At 49.5% G+C, this 26,887-nt stretch overlaps 1 protein-coding gene across 1 annotated transcript in view; it reads right to left on the reverse strand.

Annotated features, from left to right (window-relative positions):
• The window catches only part of LOC115403321 (titin-like), a 164,738-nt gene that overhangs the window by 67,049 nt on the left and 70,802 nt on the right, over window positions 1-26,887 (reverse strand). The window contains 59 exon segments of the mRNA XM_030112182.1: window positions 221-369; window positions 451-765; window positions 859-1,158; window positions 1,287-1,583; window positions 1,967-2,118; window positions 2,369-2,534; window positions 2,968-3,115; window positions 3,200-3,351; window positions 3,437-3,566; window positions 3,641-3,822; window positions 4,132-4,437; window positions 4,893-5,322; window positions 6,070-6,260; window positions 6,331-6,460; window positions 6,548-6,729; window positions 7,337-7,636; window positions 7,719-8,012; window positions 8,328-8,612; window positions 8,725-8,902; window positions 9,014-9,132; window positions 9,214-9,513; window positions 9,935-10,237; window positions 10,324-10,507; window positions 10,593-10,786; window positions 10,865-11,167; window positions 11,730-12,029; window positions 12,128-12,406; window positions 12,528-12,836; window positions 12,920-13,116; window positions 13,208-13,313; window positions 13,461-13,760; window positions 13,844-14,143; window positions 14,508-14,623; window positions 14,698-14,884; window positions 14,979-15,275; window positions 15,964-16,251; window positions 16,725-16,846; window positions 16,932-17,109; window positions 17,186-17,333; window positions 17,528-17,679; window positions 17,769-18,056; window positions 18,413-18,527; window positions 18,687-18,874; window positions 18,954-19,256; window positions 19,351-19,650; window positions 19,733-20,002; window positions 20,786-21,052; window positions 21,140-21,264; window positions 22,034-22,442; window positions 22,896-23,174; window positions 23,255-23,521; window positions 23,809-24,078; window positions 24,607-24,775; window positions 24,886-24,983; window positions 25,233-25,499; window positions 25,586-25,709; window positions 25,846-25,988; window positions 26,193-26,319; window positions 26,596-26,735. Of these exon segments, the coding sequence (XP_029968042.1) occupies window positions 221-369; window positions 451-765; window positions 859-1,158; window positions 1,287-1,583; window positions 1,967-2,118; window positions 2,369-2,534; window positions 2,968-3,115; window positions 3,200-3,351; window positions 3,437-3,566; window positions 3,641-3,822; window positions 4,132-4,437; window positions 4,893-5,322; window positions 6,070-6,260; window positions 6,331-6,460; window positions 6,548-6,729; window positions 7,337-7,636; window positions 7,719-8,012; window positions 8,328-8,612; window positions 8,725-8,902; window positions 9,014-9,132; window positions 9,214-9,513; window positions 9,935-10,237; window positions 10,324-10,507; window positions 10,593-10,786; window positions 10,865-11,167; window positions 11,730-12,029; window positions 12,128-12,406; window positions 12,528-12,836; window positions 12,920-13,116; window positions 13,208-13,313; window positions 13,461-13,760; window positions 13,844-14,143; window positions 14,508-14,623; window positions 14,698-14,884; window positions 14,979-15,275; window positions 15,964-16,251; window positions 16,725-16,846; window positions 16,932-17,109; window positions 17,186-17,333; window positions 17,528-17,679; window positions 17,769-18,056; window positions 18,413-18,527; window positions 18,687-18,874; window positions 18,954-19,256; window positions 19,351-19,650; window positions 19,733-20,002; window positions 20,786-21,052; window positions 21,140-21,264; window positions 22,034-22,442; window positions 22,896-23,174; window positions 23,255-23,521; window positions 23,809-24,078; window positions 24,607-24,775; window positions 24,886-24,983; window positions 25,233-25,499; window positions 25,586-25,709; window positions 25,846-25,988; window positions 26,193-26,319; window positions 26,596-26,735 (13,118 nt within the window).

Consider the following 26,887-nt stretch of genomic DNA (forward strand, 5'->3'; position numbering starts at 1 on the left):
CACAGGAGCAAAAACATGGATTCAAACAAATACCATCACAACAACACAATCTGACAGAATGAGCTGTGAAACTGTGAAGAACATCAGATTAATGACCCAAGACCTCATCCATCCCATCTAAGCATCATCACAACCACCAGCATATATTCTTTGTTTTTTGTTTTTTTTTTACACACACTGATATTTTTGTTTTTTTAAAAAAGAAGACTCAGTTTCACACCTTAACCCAGGCCTCTGTGCCCTCCTCCTTGTACTCCACCCAGTAGCCTATGATCTTGGAGCCTCCATCCTTCAGAGGCGGTATCCACTCCAGGTCCACCGTGGATTTGGTCCAATCGGACACCTTGGGGGTTGGTGGAGAGGGCGGGGCTACATGGAGAAACAGACAATTGGTTAGCATGTCTCTCCTTGGCTGAAACATGAGCGCTGTGGTGTTGGGGTGGCTCTTACAGATGGGGTCTCTGGCAAATGTGGGGTCCGTGGTGGGACTGTAGAGTCCGGGTCCGGCGGCGTTGATGGCGCAGACTCTGAACAGGTACTGCGAGCCTTCAATGAGTCCACTCACTACAAAAGACTCGCCCAAACCCATCGGTCGGATTGGGTCCCGAGTGACACGGGTCCAACGCTTGCCCGCCGTCTCTTTGCGCTCCAGCCAGTAGCCGGTGATCGGGCTGCCACCGTCATCCTCTGGCTCCTCCCAGTTCACCGTCATGGAGTCCATGGTTATGTTGGAGATGGTGGGCTTCTCTACCTGCCCAGGTGGACCTGCAGGGGGGGGGGCAGGAAGATTCCATGAACACTATCTGACTGACAGAGTGATTCAAAACATCTCAGGTCTTTGTGGAGATGTGGACTCACTGAAGAGGATTCGTGCCACCTCCGGCTCGCTGTCCAGTGGCTCGCCCACTCCGTACTTGTTTTGTGCCATGATACGGAAAACGTACTCATGGCCCTGCATCAGGTTCTCCACTGTCCAGATCCGCTCTTTGGGCTCATTGGTGACGGGCACCCAGGTCTTCCTATTAGCTACCCGCCTCCAGATGACGTAGTTTGTGACCTTGGAGCCACCGTCGTCCTTCGGAGGAAGCCAGGAGATGGTGATCTTCTCAGCTCCAATCTCCTCGAATTTAATGGGAGCAGATGGAGGACCAGGTCGGCCTGCCAGCAGGTACAAATGTCAGAGCTCAGTCACATGGTCACACTAGTGTTTTGTTAGCATGTGAGGGCTAGTTGTTTGTTATGTTTCATTGTTGCGTTGGCTGTTGTGGGTGCATTTGTCTTCCTACCCAGCACATTGAGTCTCATCTCCTTGGAGGCCTTGCCAAGGCTGTTGGAGGCCACCAGCGTGTAGAGGCCGGTGTCAGGACGTTTGCCCTGCTGGATGAGCAGCGTGCAGCTGTCGTCGGACACCATCTTGTTGATGTGTTCGTCATATTGGACCTCCACCTTGGCGTCGGGTTTGTGAGGTGGAGCCTTGTACCAGGTGAGTGTGGGGAAGGGGCAGCCGCGGAGCTTGGCCACGATGCTGATGTCTGAGCCCTGCTCCACCTCCATGAACTCCTTCATCTCGATGGATGGGGCACCTGAAGGTCAGAGCAGGATATCACTACTCCATCCTCACACTTTGACACGTTTGTTCTTCATTAGTCTCAAAACAGCCAGCTGGTCCTCTGACCGTCATGTTAGCTTTACCTTGCTGAGGGTTGAATCAGGTGACTTCATTAATCATTATTAACAGTTCAACTAACACATCTTTTGTGCAGCTCAGAGACACGATTTGAGATATATGAGAAAGATATTTCTCTGTCTAAGCAAACAAACAAAAAAAAAAGGGTAAACTTTGGATGAGACCTTCAGAATTGATTTTGCGTTTCTGGATCTGAGGCCTGAAACCCTCTGATCTCAATTCGAACACACAAAACCAAAGCCCCACATTTCCCATAATGCCACAGTGCCACACACTTACAGGTCTGGTCCTGGATGATGATGGGTCCAGCAGTGGACGAGGGTCGGCTGGCTCCGGCCCGGTTGTAGGCCACCACCCTGAACTCATACTCATCTCCCTGTGTCAGGTCCTCCACCTTGAAGCTGGTGGTGTCCACGTCTCTCCTGTTACACCTGAAAGCAGCAAAGTGTTTCAGTGCAGGTAACCAAACCACCATCGCTCCCTAGAAGACTCAGCGGCTCTGATCTGCAGCACACTGTGGCTTTTACCTTAAGGATAAAAGACAATTTAAGAGCAAATATGAAACCTGGAAGTAAAACAGAGCTTGTGGAGTCAAGCTGAGCTAAAAGGGAACGCAGTGTTCTTCAGATCTGCTTTGAGAGGGTGGAGGTTGAACATGCAGGCCTCCAGGTGGAGCTTCACCTTCTCCACGACTCCTTCTGGGCACCACTGGCATCCCAGCACAGCAGGTCCACACTGTAGTGGGTGACTGGAGCGCCGCCGTCGTTCTTTGGAGCCTTCCAGGTCAAAGTGACGGTGCCTTTCCTCACACCCTGGATCTTCAGTCTGGTGGGAGGATCGGGAGGATCTGCAGACACAGGTCAGTGTCACTACTCAACACCCTCAACACCATCACACAACAACAAGTGCCACTTTGGAGCTGAGACAGTTCATCACATCAGGATGATATCAGAAAACTCTTGAACTTTACTGTTTCCATGAGCAGTTTTTTGAATAAAGGTGACTCAATATTAAAATATAAGTGATACATTAAACATTTGTGATTAAATGATGGATAAATGAGTCATAAAGAAATAATAAAGAGCTCAAAACTAAATAGTCTTCAGTACACTAATAAATCACTTCTCTACTACCATTACTACTCTGTTGATCTGAGGCTGCTTCACCCACTGGGGGGTCCAACTGGCCAAACCAGACACACACACAGAAACAGATGAAAACCATGTGTGTGTGTGTGTGTGTGTGTGTGTGTGTGTGTGTGTGTGAGGTGGGGTACGTACGGATGGGGTCTCGGGCTAGAGTACCCTCGGGGGTCTCGGTGAAGGGTCCAAAGCCACAGCGGTTCTCGGCTCGGACACGGAACAGGTACTCCTGACCATCAATGAGATCTGGAACAACCAGAGACTGAGCAGCGCAGGCTGTGTTCACCTGGAGGAGCAAGGACAGAGGTCAGAGGTCAGGGGTCAGAGCCTGCAGCAGGTTGAGCTTTACCATCCAATCAGAGCCTCCCACCTTGGTCCAGGCTTTTCCCTCCACCGTCTTCTTCTCGATGAAGTAGCTCTTGACACGCTCGCCTCCGTCGCACTGAGGAGGTTTCCAGGTCAGCCTGCAGGTTCCTCGGGTCACGTCGCTGACCTTCAGGTCTCTGGGAGGTCCGGGGAGGTCTGTAGGTGTCAACAAATTGAGTTGGGACGCTGCTACAATCCTTGTGACATCACTTCCTGTCTAACATCTTCAACAGATTTGTACCGAGGACGTTGACGCGGACTTTCACCACTTTGTGTCCCGCTGGGCTCTCGGCATTGAGGATGTAGCGGCCGCTGTGGCTCAGTTTGCTTTCGGGGATCAGAACCACTGAAGTAGTGGTCGTGGAGTGAACCTGGAAAGAACAAGTCATGGTGAGAGGGTTTCGGACTGTGGCATCGAGAGACGTGTCATGGGCATCTATCGAACCTCCGAGTCAACCGGCAGCGTGTGCAGATCATTCTTCTTCTCAGTTTCGGCGGTGCCGTCGAAGGTCCACGTGACTTTGGGGACGGGGCGCCCGGTGATGGTGGTGGGGATCCTGATGGTGGTCCCGGCTCTGCAGTTCAGGAGGTCGGGTGCAGAGACGTCCAGTGTAACAGTCGGCTCGACTGCAGATCCAAGCACAGACTTCGTTACTGGTCATTCATCATCAGCACCTTGGCACATTTTCCACTAGTCTCACTGTTAGAGTACTCCGTACCCTTGATAAAAATTGACTTGTTACTTCTAGCAAGTTACTCGTTTACTTCTACATAAAGTAGTTTAGTTTTAGCTAAACTACACTGGTGCTACTTTCATGTCACTCTCAGGAGTCTTGAGGGAGTTCAGGAAGTTCAAAGATCAAAGTTTTAGTTAATGTTCACAGTTCAGATGAGAACATTGGTTTGTGCTAACAGCTTGCGAGAGACTCTTCTTACCCAGGATGTCCTGGACCAGGATTTCTGCTGTCCGGGCTGGGTCAGAGTTCCCGGCGGCGTTGACGGCGTAGATCCTGAACTTGCATTTCTTGCCCTCCTTGAGGTCGGGGACGGTGATTTCTGTGGAGGGGTGGAGTTTGTCGGCAGGGTTAACTCTCCTCCAATCAGGAGAGCCCTCCTCGTGAACCTCCACCACGTAGCCTTTGACGGGGCTGCCTCCATCTCTGTCCGGCGGGCTCCAGGACAGCGTGATGCTGCTCTTGGTCTTGTCTTTAACCGTGGGGGCTCCAGGAGGGCTGGGCGGGTCTGGGAAGGCACAGCAGAGGTCAGAGATCAGTGTGTCTTCATTTTGTAATATCTGTTTTTGAATATTCTTTACAACTGTTGTAAAATGTTGTAAAATTCAGTGTTGGGAAATAATTTTTTTCCTGAAACTGGCCTCCTGGTCCTGAAACTATGCTCCTGGTCCTGAAACTCTGCTCCTGGTCCTGAAAGTCTGCTCCTGGTCCTATGCTTCATGGCCATAGTAAACAGTAGTTCTGCACATGCTCAGTATATGGCCCTTAAGAATAATGTTTCATGACTTCAGCAACAACAGCATCATCTAATGGCCTAAAATGCTAACTACATTGTTTTCAGTGTTTCTGCTGTTGCTGTATAAACAGCTATCATTTGGATGTTTGGATGTCCATGTAAACTTGAAACTTGAACCATTGTGGTGTGAACGGGACATGAATGTTCCTTTGGAGGTGAACACTCACTGCATGGGTCCACAGCGAAGCGACACTCGGTGGCCTCACTGTACGGTCCCAGTCCTGCTGCGTTGGAAGCAGCCACCCTGAACTGGTACTCTGTTCCTTCGATGAGCCTCAGCACAGTGTACTGCAGGCCCTTCACCGCCGGTTTGGTCACTGGCGATCGGTTGACACGGCCCCAGTACACGGCACCGCGCTCCCTCTTCTCAAGCCAGTAGCCTTGGATGGTGGAGCCACCGTTGTCCAGTGGTGGTTCCCAGGTCAGGGTCATGGTGGTGGAAGTGGCAGCAATAATCTTCGGGTTCCGTGGAGGTCCGGGGAGGCCGAATGGATCCCGGAGCTGCACTTTCTCAGAGTCGCAGCCATCACTAACGCCATACTTGTTCTCAGCTTTGATTCTAAACTGGTAGGTACCATTCAAATCCATTTTGTAGACCTAAAGGAGGAAAAGTAAGTACTGAGTATTTCAGGAGACAACACCACGAGCAGCTTTCGCATGCAGTCATCCCAACCTACATCATTTAAACTGGGGTAATTTAACCTGGAATATTTCAATCAGGATTCTTTCAACCTACACCCCACCCCAAAAAATGTTGATGAAAAAGTGTGTTGGAGGTAGAATGTTGAGCAGAGGCACACTGACATCTTCTGCTTTGTTGGGATGTGCTGGCAGATTTCCTATTTGTGGATTCCTAGTTTCAGTTCGGGAGGCTGACAGAGTCTCTACTTTAAGACTAAAGCTTTGTAAAGCTTACAGTTAGGGCTAGTTTAGGCCGCCCTGGACCATTTTCTTAGTGAAGCTGCTATAGACTAAGACTTCTGGAGGACCTGCACTGAGCTTCTCTTCTCACCTTTCTTACTCAACTGTTTCTCCGCTATGTGTTACTAACCATTGTCTCTTTTAGTCTGCTCTCTCTTGGTTCTGCCACGGTTTTTCCTTTCCTCTATCACCTATGCTTGCTCATGTGAAGCTGTTGGGTTTTTCTGTAAAAGTGCTTTGAAATGACAGTGCTGTACTTGGTGCTATATATTATAAAGCTGAATCGAACTGAATTGGATTATTCAGTTATTGACTAAAAAGTAAGTGTTCAGTTCTTCAGACTGGTTTTGCAACTTTGGACCAGTTTTATCACTGATTTCACCCCATTTGCCAGGTCCAAGGCTGCTTTTGTTTTACACTCACTCCATATCTCCGGTCAATCAGATTGATGGTCAGAGCATCAAAGTCAGACTTCTTCTTGCTGGCATCACGGCGTTCGACGATGTAGTTGGTAATCTCGCTGCCTCCATTGTCCTCCGGGGCATCCCAGGTCAGGTAACAGGAATCCGCCTTGATGTCAGACACCACCACGTTCCTGGGAGGGAGCGGTCGGTCTGCAGGGTTGGAGTTGGGTTAACGTGATGTTCTGAGACAAACAGATGAGTGCACAGAAGGAGAACTTACCCAGGATCTCCACCCAGATGCTCTGCTGAGCTTTGCCATGACAGTTCTCAGCCTGCAGCTTGTAGCTGCCTTTGTCCTGCCTGACAGTGACCGGGATTCCGATGGTGGTCTTCATGGTGGTTCGGTCCACCTGGAGTTAGAAATGTTGGCTTTGACTGATCGGTCTGACTCTCGAATATTGTCTTGTAGATTTAAAGAAAAAAATAACCATTCTCACCTCTTCAGACTCCATTGTCATCTTCTCGCCATCGGGCGCTTCAATGACCACGTCGTCCTTCAGCCACTGCAGCGTGGGCAAAGGAAGACCTCGGACTTCAGCTGGGATGTCGATGGCAGCGCCTTTCCTCACAATGATGGAATTACTCTTGAAGAACTTCAGGATTGTGATGACTGGAGCAACTGTGGTGGAACAAAAGAAACCGCAGTTTACATTTTGTCCATCTTGGTTCCCTCTTGGTCCGCATGGGGTTTTCATAGTAGTACAGAGACCAAGAAAGTCCAGACATCTCGGTTCTTCTACCTTATGTTAACGAGTCTGTTCAAAGAGTTTAGGTATGGCTGAGCAATTCCAGTTGCTGTTTGAGAGATCCAGGTGTTTGAAAGAGTCTGATTCCCACCAAAACAGTCTAAATGTTTCACTAAAGAGAACAAGTACGACAGACAGAGTCCGGCTCCACAATAAGGTATCGGAGAGTGAAGACTCAATCTTCAAGCCAGGGTGTATTTTAAAAACTCCACATCAATCAGTAATAGTCCAAGTCACTTGGTAAAAGTGTAGGTCACTCAGGAATACTCCAGGTCACACGGTAACAGTCCAGATCATTTGCTAATAGTCCACATCTAGCTCCATGTGTCAACAGAATTTTTTGTTCCTAAGATGGCATCGCATCGTTAAAATGTGGCGAGTATTAAAAACAACATTTAGTATTAAAAACAACATTTAGTATTAAAAACGGTGTGAATGTGAAAAGTCCTTGTTCTGGGAAGGAAGAAAAAGGAAGCGTACTCTCGTCATCCTGGATCCTGGCAGTGATGGGTCTGGATGGGTCTCCATTTCCGACCTCATTCATGGCGAAAACCCTGAACTGGTACTCCTGACCCTCCGACAGGTTCTCCACCGTCCCACAGCACTCGGGGAAGATCTTTCTGTTGGCGACTTCGAACTCGGAGCCATCTGACCTCATCTTTTCCACATAGTACCCGATGATGGGGCTGCCTCCGTCACTGCGTGGTGGCTGCCAGGCCAAGGTGATGGTGTTCTTGGTGCGGTTGGTGTAATGCAGCTTCTCGGGGGCGGACGGAGTTCCTGAAAGGTGGAGGAGGAGTTTAGCTGAGTCAGAATTAAGATGAGATGATGATAACTGCAGGTGGTGTTTGGGTGAGGCTACCTTTGGGATCCTCGGCCAGGATGGGTCCCAGGTCTGAAGGTACGCCTTCACCGTACTTGTTCCGGGCCACCACCCTGAAGTCGTACTCCTCCATGGCGAGCAGGCCCTGAACATCGCATTTGCAGGATGCCGTCTCGATGGGCTGTCTGAACAGCTTCATCTTGGCGTCCTTCCTCAGGACCTCGTATCCGATGATGTCACTGCCGCCATTGTCCAGGGGGTCGGACCAGGTCAGCACGATGTTCTTCTTGGTCACAGAGACTGCCTTCAGGTCCACCACAGGTCCAGGGACATCTGCAGAAAGACAACACGGTGAGGGGGACGTTACAGCCACATGGTGAGTGTTGAAGTTTACTGCTTCTGTACACTTCACTCACGACACCATCTGCTGGTTCAACAGGGTATTACACATTCTTCTGCACATTTCTTAGCTATGAGTCTCGTTTTCTTTAACACAGAAAGTGTTTTAAGTGAGAAAAAAAATCTGCCACTCAATTTAGCTTATCTTAAGTGAGCTTACTTGTGTGTGTGTGTGTGTGTGTGTGTGTGTGTGTGTGTGTGTGTGTGTGTGTGTGTGTGTGTGTGTGTGTGTGTGTGTGTGTGTCTTACCCATGACGTCCACTCTGGTCTCTGCGCTCTTTGAGCCACTGCTGTTGGTTCCGGTGATCTTGTACTGTCCGTGGTCCGCTCTCACCGCCTTCTTGATGAAGAGTGTGCTGTTCTTTCCGATTGTCTCCACCGTTGCCCTCTCTTTGTCCGGCTCCGCCCCGTCTTTTTCCCACTTCACTTCGGGCTGGGGACGTCCGGTCACTACAGCCGGCAGTTTCAGGGGCTCGCCGGCTTTGATGATCACGCCGTTCTTCACCGTGCCATCGAAATCGACGGCGGGCAGCTCTGAGGGAGGCAGACAGGACAGAACGGGTCAGGTCAGGTGTGGTGGTGACGACAGGCGAGGCTCTCAGTCCTCCATCGATTCTCCATCTGGCCTCCATCCAGCCTCCAGCACCTTGTGGCTCTTTGACAGTGGCGGGCTCGGTGACTCCAGGAGCACCGGGTCCGGCATCGTTGACAGCGATGACCCGGATGTAGTAGTCGGCACCCTCGGTGAGGCCGGTCACAGTGTAGGTCAGCTCCTTACACCTGAACTCGGTGCTGCGGGTCCATTCCTTCTCTCCGGCCAGAACCTGCACACAAACAGATTATGATGATTCAGATTCCCATCTGAAGCTCAGATGCTGTTTTCACTTGATTCGCTGTGGTGTAAACGGGTTCTGAGTTGTGGCTGGTGTCATTACCTTCTCCACGTGGTATCCCAGGATGTCTCCTCCACCGTTGTACAGCGGAGGCTTCCACGCCACAATGATGGAATCCTTTCCGGTGTCCACGATCCAGGGTGTTGGGGGGCCAGGGGGCACTGAGGGAGTGACGGCGTAACACTGTGACATCCTGTTGTGTTCCTGAAGCAAACCCTCTCATAAAACAAAAGACAACTCACGGATGGCGTCCATGGCAACGATGCGGTCGGTGGGGTCGCTGAAGGGCCCGGGGCCAGCCAGGTTCTCGGCGCACACCCTGAAGATGTACGTCAGCCCCTCCATGAGGCCGGTGACCTTCACCTCCAGAGAGTTCAGCAGCGCACGGTTGACGCGGGTCCAGTGTTTGCTGTTCACCTCCTTCCTCTCAATCCAGTATCCCAGGATCGGGCTGCCATTGTCTTTGGGCTCGTGCCATGAGATATGGGCGGAGCTTGCCGTCACCTCGTGGACTCTGGGCGTGTTGGGAGCATCTGGAGGATCTGGGGGATTGCGACATGCTTTGATTCAGACTGACGCTCAGAGTATTGCAATTCAAGAACTGTTAAAGAATATATAAATACACATTTTTGGTGTAGAAGATGAAACTTGACAAAATTTATAAATAAAATTGTTGTGGACGGCAAAGTTTCCTTGAATTACTTAAAAATCCCAAACGCATTTTTAGAAAAAACTCAAAATTATGAATGTTTTGATCACTTACTGACTTTCATTTCATTTTAATGGTAATTATTGATCTATAAACTTGTCTTTGACAGTCATTGTGGAAACGAAAGCATCAGACCTTTTCACAAACTCTGTCTTAGAGGAGCTTTGTCAAACCTAAAACTTTTGAAAGGTTTTGAAGGAGTTTCTCCAGAGTTTAAACTCTTTTTTGACGATCACCATGGAGACGGAACTCACTGAACTGGTTCTTGGCGACGAGTGGCTCGGAGATACACGGCAGGCCGCAGCCGTGCTTGTTTTCGGCAGTGACTCTGAAGATGTACTCTTTGCCCTCGATGAGCTTGGTGACGGGGAAGCTGGTGCCCTTCAGTGTGGAGGTGATGGTGATCCAGTCCACCTCGTCGTTCTTGTTGTCCTTCTTTTCCAGGATGTAATTGAGGATCTCACTGCCGCCGTCATCCTCTGGGGGCTCCCAGTTACACACCACGGATGTATTCCTGATGTCCTCAAAGGTGAAGTTGATGGGGGGTCCAGGTTTGTCTGTGGAGCGGTGCAGTCAAAGTTACAATCATGGACCTTGAAATTGAAACAACCATGTTCCTGAAGAAGCTCCTCGGCTCTCTCACCCATCACGTTGACGTTACAGCAGGCAGACGCCACACCGTGAGTGTTCTCGACCTGGATGGTGTAGACTCCATGATCGGGCCGGACTGCGTCACGGACCATCAGTGCTGACTGTCCCCTAGTGGTCTGATCCAAACCCAGACGTTCACGCAGAGGAGTCACAAACTCTGGCTCTGGCTCGGCAACCTGCAACACAAAACACAAGAAGCAGTCATCCAGCAATCCACCACAACAACACAAACAGTCATACAACAGTTCATCAAACACAAACCTTGGACTTGGTCTTTCTCCTCACGACTGGGACGACCTTCTTCGTTGGCTCTTTGGTGACGTCCTCGTCATTCCTCATCCAGGTGACTTTCGGATAGGGTGAGCCAGAGATGTAGGCGTCGATGCGGATCTCCTCGCCCTTCTTGATGCACAAGCCGGACTGCACACGGGCGTGCAGTGTCACCTTAGGTTTCTCTGAAAGTGGAAGATTTTGTTGTTAAAGATGTTTTCTGATGTGAGGAACTGATCTCAAAGAATGGCGGCTTCTCGTACCGACGGGGTCTGCCGCCTTAATGGGCTGAGTGCTGCGTGACGGCTCACTGACACCGGCTGCGTTCTCCGCCCGGACTCTGAACTGATATTCCATGTCCTCCTTCAGGCCTGTTACCACGAAGGAGAAGCCGGGCACCAGACTCGGGGTGACGCGCTCATAACGGTCACCATCCTTCTCGATCTTTTCTACAATGTAACCCTGGATAGGACAGCCACCATCGTAGTCCGGTGCCTTCCAAGTCACTGTGATGGATTTTGATGTTGGATCACGAGCTTCCACCGCAATGGGTGGGTCGGGTTTCTCTGCAAACAGGATAGGAAAACATGAACACCGACCGTTGTCTTCTCCAGAATCTTCATTTTCAAGACATTTTACACCAGCAGCTATATTATCTGCATTCTCTGTGACTTTGGCTTGCTGATGTTGCAGTACATCTTGTCCTTTGACAACAGGTATGAACATCTGTGAACATGGCTCTCTTAGCTAATTCCTCAGGTGACCTGTTAACACACTGGTTAGCTTGTTTTATAATGTGAGATTTGATTTTTTGTGTAATTAAAAAGCCAAAAATTTTAATTGCAACTCCAAGCATCCAAGATACAATACAGTTTGCTCACCAGCCACCTAACAGGTCAACTTACGAGTGAGTTAACAAGCCAACCCATGATAACGGGTCAGTTGATGGGTTAGTTGTAATTTCCATAACAATATTTGCAAACCATTTTCCCCTCCAATATGAGCCTTGTAAAGGAGAGTAGTCACATCTGGATCAATGTGGTACCATGGAAAACATCTTCAGGTAATTTCCAATGCCAAGTTGATTGCTCACCCACCAAGCTTATGGGACTAAAAGTGGAAACTTACGTTTCACTTCCTCAATGATGACCGGGTTGCGTAGCTCCAGATATACTCCGGCTCCAACCTTGTTGACGGCCTTCACCCTGAAGTAGTACTCGCAGTTGACGTAAAGATCTTTGACAGTGAAGGTCAGGACATTTTCTCCTGACATGACGGGCATGTAGGTCTTCTTAGAAGCCTCACGGCGCTCCAGCGTGTAGCTGACGATGGGGGTGCCGCCGTCATCCTCTGGGGCCACCCAACTGATCACACAGGAGTTCTTGGTGGCGTCACTGGAAGAAATGTCTTTACACTGACCGGGGAGGCCTGTGACAGATAGGATAGAAGCAGAAATAATGAGGACTCGTACTGACTGGTGTAACCTTTAGATACCCACATCATCACCAGACTGTGTGTGGTCCTACCGATCACTTTGACGTTGACGGTGCCAGTGGCAGATCCCAGTGTGTTCTCCAGAGTGATGGAGTAGGAACCTGCATCAGCTCGCGTGCTCCTCAGCAGTTCCAGATGAGCGTTATTCATCTCCACTGTCATGGAGAGCCGGTCATCAGCCTTACACTCCACGGTGTCCTTCTGCCAAACCATCTTGGGTGTTGGGATTGCCCTGTACGGGATGTTAAGATGCAGCTTCTCCCCTTCGACCACCACCACGTCCTGAGTCTCCAAATCAATGGTGGGAGCACCTAGAGAATGGCAGAGAATCAACATCCTGCACAACTGTAGGACAGTAGGTACTAAATCACAGGGAAAGTATGGAAGAGTTATTGTTAGTCAGTTGGATTGGGCTGCGTTGGTATTCCTTACAGTCGGGGTCCTTGGTGGCAACCTTGTCCGAGATCTCAGAGGGATCGCTGACACCGATGTTGTTGATGGCGCGGACGCGGATGACGTACTTCTTCTCTGGTTTGATTCCATCGTCAATCCTGAATTTCAGCTCCTTGATCGGTCTGCTGTTGACTCTGAGCCACTTCAGCTCCGGACGAGCCTCGGCCACCTCAACATGGTAGCCGGTGACCGGGCTGCCACCATCCTTTGCTGGAGGTTTCCAGGTGACGTTGATGTGTTCTCTGCTGGCATCTGGGACGGCCACCTCCAGAGGAGGAGACGGGGCACCTGCAGAGAGAAAACAATCACACTGATCTAAATACTCGAAGAAGACGCTTCGTCGGTCAAATGGCACAGGAGCAGTCTCTTACTAGTTGCATCCTCGATGGTGAGAATCACTGTGGGTTCGCTGGGATCTCCCACCCCAGCTTCATTCTCGGCTCTGACCTGGAACTGGACCTCAGATCCTTCATCCACGTCCGTGACCTTAAACTGAGTTTTCCTGTCGGGAGTCTTGCAGCACTTTAACCATCGAGTTCCCACCTTTTCTTTCTTTTCAATCACATACCTGTGAATAAGGAAGCATGTGATTTTTTTTGGAACAGATAAAATGGTTTTTGATGATCACTCAGCAGCCATCCAACAGTGTGTCAATTTACTTGGTTATCGGTCTTCCACCATCGCTCTTGGGAGGTTCCCATTTTAACTCCACATGCCTCTTGGAGACCTCCAAGACTGTCAGAGCATAAGGAGGACCAGGAGTGGCTGCAGGAGAAACGAGAATCTCAGTATCAATGATTTGATTATTGACAGGACTGAAGCAGAACGATTAGTAGAATTTATGAGTTCATGAACATGATGGCAGTAAGGGTTTCTTCCACGAAAAACTAAAATCCTTTGCCTGAAACTTACTGAAAGTGTCTTTGGCGAGCACAGCATCTTCTAGCTCACAGAATTCACCCATTCCCACAGCGTTCTCAGCGGCGACGCGGAACACGTAGAGCGATCCTTCGTTGAGTGGTGTCACAGTGTACTTCAGCTCTTTGACGGTGGTGTCCATGGTCTGCCAGGCTTTTCGCCTGACGTCCCTCTTCTCCACGACGTAGTTGGTGATGGGTGAGCCGCCATCACTGCTGGGCGCTTGCCACTTCAGATCAGCGTTGGTCTTGGTGATGTTGGTCACCTCCAGCCACTGAGGTGCAGATGGAGGATCTGTCGAAAAAGCAGAAGCTGTTGGTTTAGAGACAGTTTGTTTATGTGGTTTTTCCCCATGAAAACACAGAGCCAAGACTCACATAGTCGTTCCTTGCAGACTACAGGGTCGCTGGGCTCACTGGGCTCACTCTCTCCCGCCTTGTTGACGGCCTTCACCCTGAAGGAGTACTCCTGCTTCTCCTTCAGACCCTTCAGCTGGTGCTCGGTCTGAGGAACACCATCGGCGATGTGGATCCATTCCTCACTGCCAGTTTTCTGGAACTCAATGATGTAGCCTTCGATCTTAGCGCCACCGTCATGCTCTGGACGGGTCCATGCCAGAGTGAGAGATGTCTTGGCAACGTCCCTGACCACAGGTTTACCTGGAGCCCACGGGGGATCTGAAGAAGAGAGCAGGTCAGAGTTTTAAGTTCAAGTTCTGAGCTGATGAATGAAGAATTTTTGATTGGTCTCGTGACAGGAGAGGTGGAGATAGTTGGTACAAAAGCAAAGGAGGCAGAAAATCTGCTGTGAGGAACTCCTGATGGAAGAAACCCACATATGAAAAAAAAACTTTTCTTCAGACGTCACGATTGTATTAATTTTACTGGAATCTGTTCACTTTAAAGCTTTAACTTATAAGTGGATTCTATCTGGGGCCCTGAATCACCGAGGTGTCCAAGGACTCGTCTGCTCTGAGGTTGTTTTAATTACATGCAAACACGATAAGAGAAGGAAAGTGTTGAACAGTGGATGGGGACCAACCGATAGGGTCTTTGATGAGGACGGGATCTGTTTCTGTGCTGGGTTTCCCAGGTCCAGCAAGATTCTCCGCTAGCACACGGAAACGATACTTCTTCTTGGTGGGCAATCCCTTGACCCTGTAGGTGCATAGACACACGTCAGCACCATGCTTGGTGCTCAAACACCTGTTCATCACCGACTTCTTCTCTACCTGAACGTAGTGTCCTTGATGGGAAGTTTGTTGCAGCGGATCCACTTGTCACTCTCTGGATCGAACTTCTCCACCCAGTAGCCGGTGATAGGGCTGCCGCCATCCTCATCGGGCTCGAACCAGGTGAGAGTCACAGCATCCTTGGCAATGTCGGAGGGAGTGACTCTGGACGGTGGACCAGGAGGATCTGGGAGAGGTACAAACCAGCACAGGTCACCAAAGGACAGTCACGTCTCACCTCTGGACTTCAACCTCTGAATGATTAGCAGAGGATCACTCACCAAAGGAGTATTTGGCGACAATGGGAACATGTTCTGCAGGCACACCGATGCCGTACTGGTTCTCAGCACTGACCCTGAAGACGTACTCCTTCAGAGCAGTGAGCTTACAGGCCTTGAAGGTGGTGTGCTTCACTGTGGCCGACAGCTTGACCCATTCCTCTTTGTCTGTCTGACGACTCTCCACAATGTAGTTGGTAATGACCGAGCCACCGTCGTCGCGTGGGGGGTTCCAGGCCAGGACACAGGACTCGTTGGTGATCTCTGAGATATCGAGGGCAGCCGGGGGACCAGGTTTGTCTGAGAAACAGGAGAAGATCACTGATTAGGTAAACTGAAAAACTACTCAACCAAACACACATATTTACTCTGTTTGATGGTCAAGCTGTTAAATTCACTTTTGTTCTCTGTCTGAACTCAGAAGCTAGATCAAGTCAAATCATAAAAGTCAACAATTCTCACAAACATTGACTAGACAAAGCTTTAATAGTTCACCCCAATTTGAATTTACCCTTAGCTCTCTTTTGTTAAGCTACATTTAGTTTAGGTTAAGATATATCTCAGTTTCGGTGAACCAAGCCTTGCTTAAGTTGTTACATTATATTTGAGTTATGTTAAATTAGGTAAAGAGTAATTTAAGTTTGAGTATAGTTCAGTCAGGCTACGCTCGGTTTTACTTTGTTAGGTTTTGTTAAGCTTTGGCTTTAGTTAAATTAGATTTATGCCGTGTTCTGTTCTGTTATGTTTCATTTCAGTTTAACTGATTTAAAAGGAAATTAAGTTAGTCTAAGAAACACTTTACAAAGACACTGAGCAGACAAAACCAGACTGTCCAGAAATCAAAAACACATGATTGCAGTTTGATTGTTAAAGGTCTTTAGATAACAACATGTGGTAAAATCAAAGCCTGTAATTATGTTCTAGAAGTGTTCCAGCTGCCTGGATCTCTCTATCTTTATCTGCTTGACTCAATCAACTGTTTCTGTACCGAGGATATTGACGTCAATAGTGGCAGTGGCACGGCCGCAGGCATTGACTGCCTCGATGATGTAGGTGGCGGTGTCTCCTCTGGTGGTGTTGCCAATAGACAGCTTAGAGTGTCCCGGCTGAGTGTCGATGGCGATGCGGTCGTCGGGCCGCAGAACGTGGTCGGCCTTGGTCCACTTGATGCGGGGGTCGGGCTTTCCTTTGACGTCTGCCGGGAGCTCGATCTTGGTACCGGCTCTAGCGGTCAGACCGGCCAGCAGCTTCACGTCCAGTTGGATCTCTGGAGGTTCTGTTGGGAATTTTAAGAATGAAAAAAATTTTCAGCCAACTTCATCATTTATGTAATGTCAACCTTCAAGGAAAATAAACTTCTGAAAAAAACCTAAAAGATTGTCCACAGCTATGTAGAATGGTTTAAAAACTCACCCTCATTGTTAGCTTTGATGCTAATGCTACTTGGCTTTGACTATTGATGGTGTGGCTATGAGTATTGCTGCTTTGAACTGGTCATTTCTGGATCTTAATCTTGTATTATCATATTTTTTTCAGACTGAAGTAGTCTGTCTGATCCTAGTGGGTAGAGAGTACGAACTGTAGTTAATGCTATCTTCTTTGAGAAGTCAGCAATTGAACCCAGTTTTGGCCAAAAGATCACATTTGGTACCCTGGAGAGTTGTACAGTCCCACACCGAACAACACAGTTGAATATTTCTGACTGTAAAGTCGATCAGATACATACACTGAAAGTAAGGACAATCCTACCTCGAGCGTCCACCGCCTGGATCTCATCGGTGGCCCGACAGGGTCGGCCTGCACCCAGCTTGTTGAAAGCTCGGACTCTGTAGGCGTACCACTGGCCCTCGATCAGCCCCGTCACCTGATACCTGTGAGCACAAAACACATCAAGCAATGCCACACAAATGCCAAACTGAAGGACAGACGGGGTTTGGATCAGCAGAAGAGTCTTACTTCAGCTCAGGAATCGGGTCACCGCAAGGTTCCCATTTGTCGGTACCGCGCTGACACTTGTCCACCACGTAGCCTTTGAGTGGGGCGCCGCCATCGTACTTCGGAGGCTCCCAGGACAGGAAAATACTCTTACCACTCTTGTCACGCCATTTCAGATTCTCAGGAGGATCAGGAACAGCTGCAGATGAAACAAACTAAGGTGAGACTCCGATCTGAAAGTGTCCTACTCTCAAAGAGAGGATTCAGAAACTCACTGGCCGGAGACGACACGTTGACGGGCTCATCGATGTACGCCGGCTCTCCAGGTCCACACTTGTTGCAGGCAGACACACTGAACAGGTACTCCTTCCCCTCGATGACATCCGTGACGGTGTGCTCGAGGTCCAGGACACCAGTAGCCACCTGGAGTTCAAACATCAACCAATTCACCGCATAAACCTTCACAGTATATTCTCTGGTAACAAATTTGCTTCAAGACTAGAAATTGAACTGACTGAATTGCAATCTTATTTGCCAAATGTCACTCTCACAGACACCGAGGATCAACCCTCATCACCACAAAGCACACAATGACACATCAGTTCTCTGAGACCAACCTTGGCCCAGGTCTTGCGAGACACCTCCCTCTTCTCAATCTGGTAGTGGGTGACTGGACTGCCACCATCGTGCTCTGGTGCCTCCCACATCAGGTGGACGTGGTGTCGAGTGACCTCAGCCACCTTGAAGTCTTTAGGCGCACTAGGACATGCTGGGAATGGAAAAGATGACTGTCAAGATCCTCGTACGTAAAGATACCGGATTCTGCATTTTTAAGAAGCTCGGAGAAACCACGCTTACCGATGACATTGACTTCAATCTCTCCAGAGACGGACGACATGTCGTTCTCCAGCTGCAGACTATACGTTCCTTTGTCTGGACGGACGCTCGGCGTGATGGTCAGCTCCGTGAATGTAGACTTGGTCATCATGGACACGCGGTCATCCTCAGTGCTCAGCTCCTTCTCGCCGAACGTCCACTTGGCGACGGGCGTGGGGTATCCGGTGATGGGCACCCGGATGGTGAGGGGCTGCGGGACGATGACCTCCAGCCCGTTCCTGAAGCCACTCAGGTCAAAGGTCGGACCCACTGCAGATATACCAACGATTATATGTTAGCACTGATCAGAAGTCATACTGCCAACTAATGGAAATTTATATCTGACAAAATGTGTTGAATAAATGATATAATTTTATTTTTCCTGTTCCTCAGAACAATAAACACCAAACATTACATTTTCAGTTTGATAATCAAACAGATGTTAACTTTGTTGACTCTTTTGCCTGTTTTCAGACATAATCTCTGAATTTCTTTGATCAGTTTAATAATTTTCCTGAAAAATGTACTGAAGGAACTCAGTTTTTTCTTCTTCAGAATTTCTCAGATTTCCCGTTTAATTTTTTTATTCCTGTTGTGTGGAAAATTGTCAGAATCTGACTTCTCACCATGAGGGTCGTCGGCCAGCAGTGGTCCGAGCTGCTCGGCAGGGTCAGACACGCCAGCCGCGTTCTCAGCACAAACTCTGTAGAGGTACTTCTGACCAGGCTTCAATCCGGACACCTAAAGACAACAATACAAACCATAAACATCAGCTAACTCCTCAAAAAAGCTGAAAAATTGCCAACAGTCGACAGAAAAGAAACTGCAACAATTCACATGGTTTTTAAAGGTTCTTCTAAACCTGAGTGACAGGGATCAGGCTAAAAGCTGGACTCATACCCGGAACGAGAGATCCGGACACAGCCGGGCATTGCAGCGAAGCCACTTATCAGAGCCATCGTCGCACTTCTCGATAATGTAGCCGGTGATCATGCTGCCGCCATTGCTCAGCGGTGTCTCCCAGGTCAGGGTGACGGCACTTTTGATCTGGTCGCTGAAGTTCAGGTTGAGCGGTGGACTCGGCCGCTCTGCAGAGATCAGACAGAGAGAAAGTAAGTTTCGTGGCATCTCACAGGAGTGTCACCTACTTTGTGGGTCTCCACTCACCGATGGGGTCCATGATCTTCACAGGTTTGGTGGCAGCACTGGGCCTGCCGATGCCAGCCTTGTTCTCGGCGCGGACCCTGAAGATGTACTCCTTGTTCTCCACCACATCGTTCAGCGTGGCCGTGCGGTCCTCGGGGCTGCAGACCAGGGCTGCCTCCCACTTCACTGACGTCCGGTCACGGAGCTCAATCACGTAAGCGGTGATCTCAGAGCCGCCGTCAAACTTGGGTGGCTCCCAGTGGACGGTGGCACCAAACTTGTTCACCACGCCAACCTCAACATTTTCTGGAGCGTCTGGGACATCTAGACCATTCGAAAGGCAAGTAGGGAGGATTAGATCTGGATAGAGGTGTGAAGACGTGCTGAACACGAGCTGGGACATTCAGGTAGTGCTTACCAAACTTGTTCTTGGCTTGGACTGCATCCTCAGTGGCCACTGCAGGTCCACTGCCAACTCTGTTTCGGGCAGAGACTCTGAAGAGATACCAGGAGTCCTTCTGGAGACCGCTGACGCAGTATTCTGGAGTATCAGCGCGATCTGTTGCTAGAGTCCAGGTCTTGCGCTTCACGTCTCGTCGCTCCACAACATAAGCCACGATCTTGCTGCCACCATCGGACTCAGGCTCTTCCCAGGACAAACTGACCTCACCGTCAGTGGTGTCAACAACCCGCAGGTTTTTGACTGGTCCAGGGACATCTGAAAAGCACCACCAAGAGAAGTCAGACATGGTCCAGACACCCAGAAGCATTCTTTGTCCCGCCACCTGACTCTGACTCACCGATCACGTCCAGGTTGATGAAGGCTTCCCCTTCACCGTGCTTGTTCTTGATGACTATGCGGTACTTGCCCTGGTCCTCCTTACTGGGGCTCTTCATGCGGAACTCGGTACGGTCGGTGGAGGTGTCAATGTTCTGAACGGGCAAAATGGCGCCCTGGAAGAACCACTCAGCATCAGCACGAGGGTAGGCGTCGTAGGGCACGGTCATGACGAACGGCTTTCCGGCATCTGTGACCAGGTTCTGATCGGTGGTTTTGATCTTTGGAACAGCTACAAAGAAAGAAAAAATATTGTATTCGTCAGAAAAGTTTACAAAACAACTGCTGATTTTTCATGAACGTGTTACAACATTGCAGCATGTTGCTTCAATCCTGTCTGGCTTTTTGACTAAAATCCACCACCTGATGTCAGACCTAACGGTCTGATTTTCATGTGTTCAGTGGTGGAGGTGACAGTCTGCAGTGTCAGGTCTGCCCTCACTTAGCTCTCTTAGTTGTTTGTGCTTTCCGCATGTCTGCCGAGCCTTTAGCTGTTTGATCTCAGTTAGTAGCTACCTTTGACTATTGATGCTGCCTTTTCAAAACAGACTAGATGCTAAAGTGACATCCTGTGGTGCAAATCTGATAAAATAGGGTTGAAAAATCTGTAGCTGCATGTTTACACCTTGGATAAAGTTGATCATCTGTAGTGTCCAGCCTGTTTTTTTAGTGATGGCCTCACGGTCACTTTGTGTGTCATTCATTTTCATACTGGAAAGTTTTATCATTGTCGTCCAAATTGCTGGTATCAGCAGTTAAAGACAGACTGCATGCTAGAGGGACATCTTGCTATCAAAAATAATAATAAAAAACTTAAAGGTGGAGAGATTAAAAAAACAACATTTAAGGTAGAACATGTAAGAATTATGTTGTGCATGTGTTAATGGATGGTGAAGCTGTTTGTAGTGTCCAGCTGGAATTAAGTCAAACTACAGTGACTCACAAGACCATGTTCTGCCACAGAGGCCTATCAAAACACTGGACCCTGCAGAAGGTCGGGACCTGACTGACTGACCTGCCAGCTCCAGCTTGGCCTTGGCGTCCTTGTCCTTGGCAATGACCCGGTACTCGCCCTGGTCTCGGGGTCGGATCTCGCAGACCTGCAGCCGGTGGACTTTGCCCTCGCTGATCATCTGGTACTTGTCTCCCTGGACTATGATCATGTTGTTTCTCATCCACTTCACCTCCACTCTGTCTTTGTTCAGCTCCACCTCGAACACCACGTCTGATCCCGGAGGCTCGAACAGATCCTGAGGAGGTCTGACGATCTCCACCGGGGTCTCTGAAGAACGTGAAAACACAGCCAGGTAAAAACTGGCTGCAGAGACAGAAATGTGTTCGACTGGCTGCAGAAGAAAGAGATGCTGACCTTCCACAAACAGTCTGGCTCTTGTCCTCCTCTCGTCCACACCGCAGGCGTATTCACATTCATCGTCTGGCCTGCACACCCTGATGACCAGTCTGCAGGTCTTGCCTTCTCTTTCCATGTGATATCTGCAGAAACAGACAGTTCATCTGCAGCGTCAGTCTTTCTTCTCATTTCAACAGTTCGTTAACCTCATTCAGTGCTCTAACATCTGTAAATATGATGATTGACAAATCACAAGCTGTTTATGGGCACACGTGATCAGCCAGAGACGGAAATACAGAGGCCACCATATAGTGGTTCATATCAAACATGGTGGGAGGGTTCGAGTTAGAGTGAAACTACAAAGTGTTTTGATGGGAGTAAGTCAGGAAACATAAGCAATACACTGGTGAAGTTTATGGTGAGACCTAATGGTGAGAACACCTTTTACAGCGCATGTGTGGACCTTCGGTCCTCGAGAGCCGGCGCTCTGCATGTTTTAGGTCTCTCCCAGGTACAATGCTGACTTGCACTGAGGGCTCACTATGAGGCTTTTTTCAAAGCTTGATGAAAACACCAACATTGGATTCAGGAGTGCTGAAGCAGGGAAGATATCTAAAACATGCAGGACGCCGACCCTGGAGGACCGGAACTGAACAGAAAAATGAGACAAATTAGACAACTTAAGTTTCCGTGAGCCAAAACTGAGCATACATTGTTAGCTTGATGATGGTCTGTGTGTTGAGACCTGTGATATGAGAAAAGAAGCACCATCATCACTCAGCAGGAGTTTAAGCTCCTCAGGTAGTCACAGATGTGTTTGGTGATGTGGTGCGAGTTGGGGGTCTTGGTGTTTGGACCTGTAGCTGAGACTAGTTACCAAGGGGAACCCTGTCAAGGTGAGTGGTTCAATACCTGGGTCCTTCTCTGATCTCCCGTCCGTTCCTGTACCACTTCACCACGGCCTTCTCTTTGCTCAGCTTGCAGGTGAACTCTGCGTCCTCGAACTCGGTGATGGTCTGGTCTTTGAGCTGCGCCGTGAAGTCGGTGGGTGCCTCGCTGATGATCAGCTCGGCCGAACACTTGTCGTCTCCCACCACGGCGGTGTACTCGCCCTCGTCGTCCATCACACAGTCTTTGATGGTCAGGGTGTGTTTGAGGCCGTCGGCACGGTAGACGATACGCTTGCTGAGCGTCACTTCCTGTCCGGCCTTCATCCACTTCACAGTCACCTCAGGCCGGTTCACCTTACAGACGAAGCTGATGGTCTTCTTCTCTTGAGTCTCGATGTCCTCGATGGGATCCAGGAACTTCAGCTTCTCCTCTGAGGAGAATCACAGCAGACTGGTTATCAGGAGGACCAGCTGTTTGGACAGGCTGTAGAGAAATCAACTAACGCATACATCTCATTAGTTCCATTTATTACGTGAATTCCTGTCATTAACTTGTTTAGGCATTAATTTTGATCAGGTGACCTGCCAAACAGATCTGCCTGTCTGTGTGTCTGTCTATGCTCAACATCGTCTCAAGTCAGAGTCACGTCAACTGCAACCAAATCCTCACAACATCCAACAACCCTGCAAACTGGAAACACATCTCGTCACACAAATTATGACAGCAGCCGCTCTCAGGAATAAAACCTTATTTGACACCCCAAAAAGCAAAGAAGAAAATGACGTTAAAACATTTCTGAAACTGCTGTCTGTAAACACTGAAGCTGATCAGGGACTCTGGTTGACCGGGTCTGACCGTGCGGTGGAAGAAGGGCGGTCTGTACCTGACACTTTGGCGTTGGCGGTGCTCTTAGCATGTTCTCCTCTGTGATTGGTCAAGCTGACGGTGTAGGCGGCCTCGTCGGACTTCTGGGCATCTCGGATTCTCAGTGAGAAGACGTTGTCTCGCTGAGACACCATGTACTTGCTGCTCTCGAACACTGTGTCCTGGTCCTTGAGCCACTTGGCCTTGGCTCCGTCCACGTTGGTCTCACAGTTGAAGACGATCTCGCTGCCCTCCTTCACCTCTGTGTCTTTGATGGGCGTGATGATCCTCAGTTTCTCTGTGGGGAAAACACAAGCTCCATCAAGGTGGGGCAGAGCTGGAGGGACAGACGAGACGTGGACAGGGAGTTGTTCTTACCGATCACACAGAGATCGGCCGAGGCTTTCACGTTCCCAATGTAGGCCACATAGCCTCCCTCGTCCTTCAGCTGACAGTCCTTGACAATCAGAGCCCTTCTCTTCCCCTCACTGATGATGGTGAACTTGTCTCCGGCTTCTACTTCCTTGTCCCCTCTGAACCACTTGACCTCATACGTGTCTTTGGAGACGGAGCAGGCAAACTCCGCCTTCTCACCCTCCACTACTTCCTGGTTCTGAGGACGGGCAATGAATTCGGCGGCCAGCTCTGCGGAAGAGGAGGGAGTTCGAGCAGGATGTTAAGACATGAAGACAGAGGAGACAGGGTTCAAGACGTCATGTCCCTTCAAAGCTAGCACTGGGGGGGACTCGTCCCCACCCCCCATCAAACAATCCACTAAACTGCAGTGACTGGTTGAGTGAAGAATGACTGAAAAGAAGTGAATAGGTATTTAGCATTATTTATCTCACAGTGATGTTGTGAGCACATGCTAACATTACTCAAGTGCTGTCTGAGCCGTCGAAACCGTTCGTTCAGCACTCTGTGGTGTTTACCGTTGAGCTTAAGCATCGCCGATGTCTTGATGGTGGGACTCAGCCTGCAGTTGTACTCCCCGGCGTCCTGCATCCTCAGATCCTGGATGATCAGGATCCTCTTGCGTCCGTCCACGATCTGCTCGTAGCGGCCGCCCTCGGGCAGCTCCTCGTCGCCGCGGTACCAGGTGACGTCGGCACTGGCCTTGGACACCTCGCACACCATCTTCACACTGTCCGTCTCTGTTCCCTCCACGTTGGACAAGTTCTTGGTGAACCTGGCTGCCTCCTCTGAGGAGACACGGAGCCACAACAGCCGGTCAGCACCAGAACCATTTGCTCTCAATGAGAACATGAATTATCAACGCAATGCTGGAAACTGACTGTTATAGTCGTTTTAGCATTTCTAGCCATTGTAACAGTGTTTAGCAGTGCTTAGCTATTCTTGTTGTTGTAGCAGTGTTAATTTTTCAAAACAGTTTTAGCAATGGGTAGCATTGGTTAATTTTTTCCACGACTCTTCTTTTGTCTCCGTATATCAAACATTCAGGTAAATCAGCAATGTTAGCAATGAAACTTTATTTTGTATTTGTTGGTTTAAATTTTCACTCTCCTATGAAATTTAGAATATAAAATAAATGACACATGTCACCAAAAATTGCTCAATCTAAGTTTTTTTTAAAGACTGTCTCTCGACCTGAAGACGTGACGTCTGTGATTCTGAAGGTTGTCTGTGAGGGTTCTGAAAATGCTCATAAAACTACTGATCCAGAAGGTCCTGGACCTCCTAAACGCTCAGCTGTGATTTCTTTTCCTCACCAATGACTGTCAGCATGCCGGAGGTCTTGGAGGTTCTGGCGTCGCACTCGTACTCGGCCTCATCGTCAAACACCGACTTGTGGACGATGAGGATCCTCTGGACTCCCTTTGCAATGATCTCATACTTCTTTCCTTTCCGAATCTCATTGCCGTCCTTGAACCAGCGAACCTGAGAGAGCCGGATACAGTGAATGTGTGTGTTAGTGTGTGTGTATATATGGTTACACAGGGCAGTTTCCAGGTCACTCCACTCAGGTTTTTTTTTTTTTTTTTTCTTACCTTGGCCGACTCGCGAGACACCTCACACTCAAACTTGGCAGATTCCTTCTCTCTGACTTCCACGTCCTGCAGAGGTTTGCTGAACTCCACATGAGGAGCTGAAGAAACAAAGACCGCGAGACAGAGTAAACAGAGGAGCCTGTTCTGTCTGAGCTCTGAAGAACAGTTCTTCAGAACTCAGAAAAAGCACCTACGCCCATGAAAAGAAGAAACAAAACTTCTTAAAAGTAATCTAACGATCTCAGTTAAAAGACCAGACAGGTGGAACCAGCTAAATTGACAGGACAGATGGAACTGTCCGGACTGGCGAGACTTGCTAACAGTAGCATGGTTGAAATGCAACTTACGCATGACCTCCAGGAAGCAGGACGTTTTGAACTCTTTGGCGTCGCACGTATACATCTTGGCGTCGTCCGGCATGCAGTCGTGGATGATGAGCGTCCTCTTGCGTCCGTCAGCGACGACATCATACTTCTTGGTCTTTCTGATCTCCTGGCCCTCCCTGAACCAGCGCACCTCCGCGTTCTCTCGGGACACTTCGCATTCCAGCGTGGCCGTGGCCTCCTCCTCCACCGTCTGGTCCTCCAGAGGTTTGGTGAACTCCACCGGTGGCTCTGAGAAGAGAAGCAGACAGACGGTTTGAACCAGGCGGAGCGGTGACCCTGAATGCCTCGTGGCGTGGTGCATTCGGAAGCCTCACCTCTGACAATGAGCTGAGCTGCGGTCTGGAAGTCCTTGGCGGTCAGTTTGACCTCGCCAGCCTCGGACAACTTCACGTCTCTGATCGTCAGAGTGTGAACTTTTCCTGCCACCCGAGTCTTGACCTGGATCAAAATGGCCAATCAGAATGGTAGAAGGCATCTGCTCTGCCCACTGCTGCGCCCCCCCAGCAGCATCCTGTCTGTGTGTGTGTGTGTGTGTGTGTGTACGTTTGTGTGTGTGTGTGTGCATGGTCCTCACCCGCTCGCTGGCCTCCATCTTCTGTCCTTGGAGGAACCAGTCCACGGCGATGCCCTCGTAGGACAGCTCACACTCGAAGGTGGCGGTCTCTCCGGCGGTCAGCGTCACGTCCTTCAGAGGCCGCGACAGCGTGATGGAGCGAGCTGAAGGACAGGAAGAAGGTCAACTGGGCCAGTCACAGCGCAGCCTCACGCAACCACAGCCTCCGATTGGCTGCTGCACATCTGAGCTCAACATTTATTCCAGCAAATCAACTGAAATAAAGAATCCAACAAGACTCAGCAGGTATCTCATATTCTGTTTGAGTCTCTGATGACGAAGTCATTTCAAACAAAGTGAGCGCTGACCTTTGACCCGCAGCTGAGCGCTGGATTTGGCGTTGGCGGCGGAGAAGTCGACGCTTCCGGCCATGTCCAGACGCACATTGTAGAGGATCAGCAGGTGGCGGGTTCCCTCCTCTTTAATCTCTACATCCTGAAGAATGATGAGCATAGGACTCAGAACAAACAAGCCCAAAAAACACAGTGTGTGTGTGTGAGTGTGTGTGTTGAATGCTGTGGAATATGAAAATGCTATCATAGCTAAGCAGTCACATGCGATTCAGGATGAGCGTCAATGTGGATTGTGGATTGTTTCTATTGATTTCATCAAACAGAATCGGTGTTCTATTGACGTTAACTAACGCCCTGATGTTCTTCAGGTGTAACAGACTGTCTCCTGCTGTGAAGTGACTGCAGAGTGTGGACTGACGGCAGACTGATGCAGGGCTTCGCCCTTCAGCTTCCAGTTCCCGTGGACGTCCTCCTCCGAGATGTCCGTCTCAAACTTGGCCGTCTCCGTCTCGGTGACCTCCACGCTGTAGAGCGGCCGGACCACCTTGATGTCCCGCTCTGTGGGTTCATGGAGGACACGTCAGTTTCAGGTGACAGGTGAGCATCAGTAGACTTCACTCTGTTTCATCACAGGCTGAAATCTCAAAGTTCTGGAAAATCTGGACCAGAAAACTGATTTGTCTCGTTTCTCCAAGAAGCTTCTGAGTGAG

Source organism: Salarias fasciatus, chromosome 16 (genome assembly GCF_902148845.1).
Source record: "Salarias fasciatus chromosome 16, fSalaFa1.1, whole genome shotgun sequence".
NCBI classification, from domain to species: Eukaryota; Metazoa; Chordata; class Actinopteri; order Blenniiformes; family Blenniidae; genus Salarias; species Salarias fasciatus.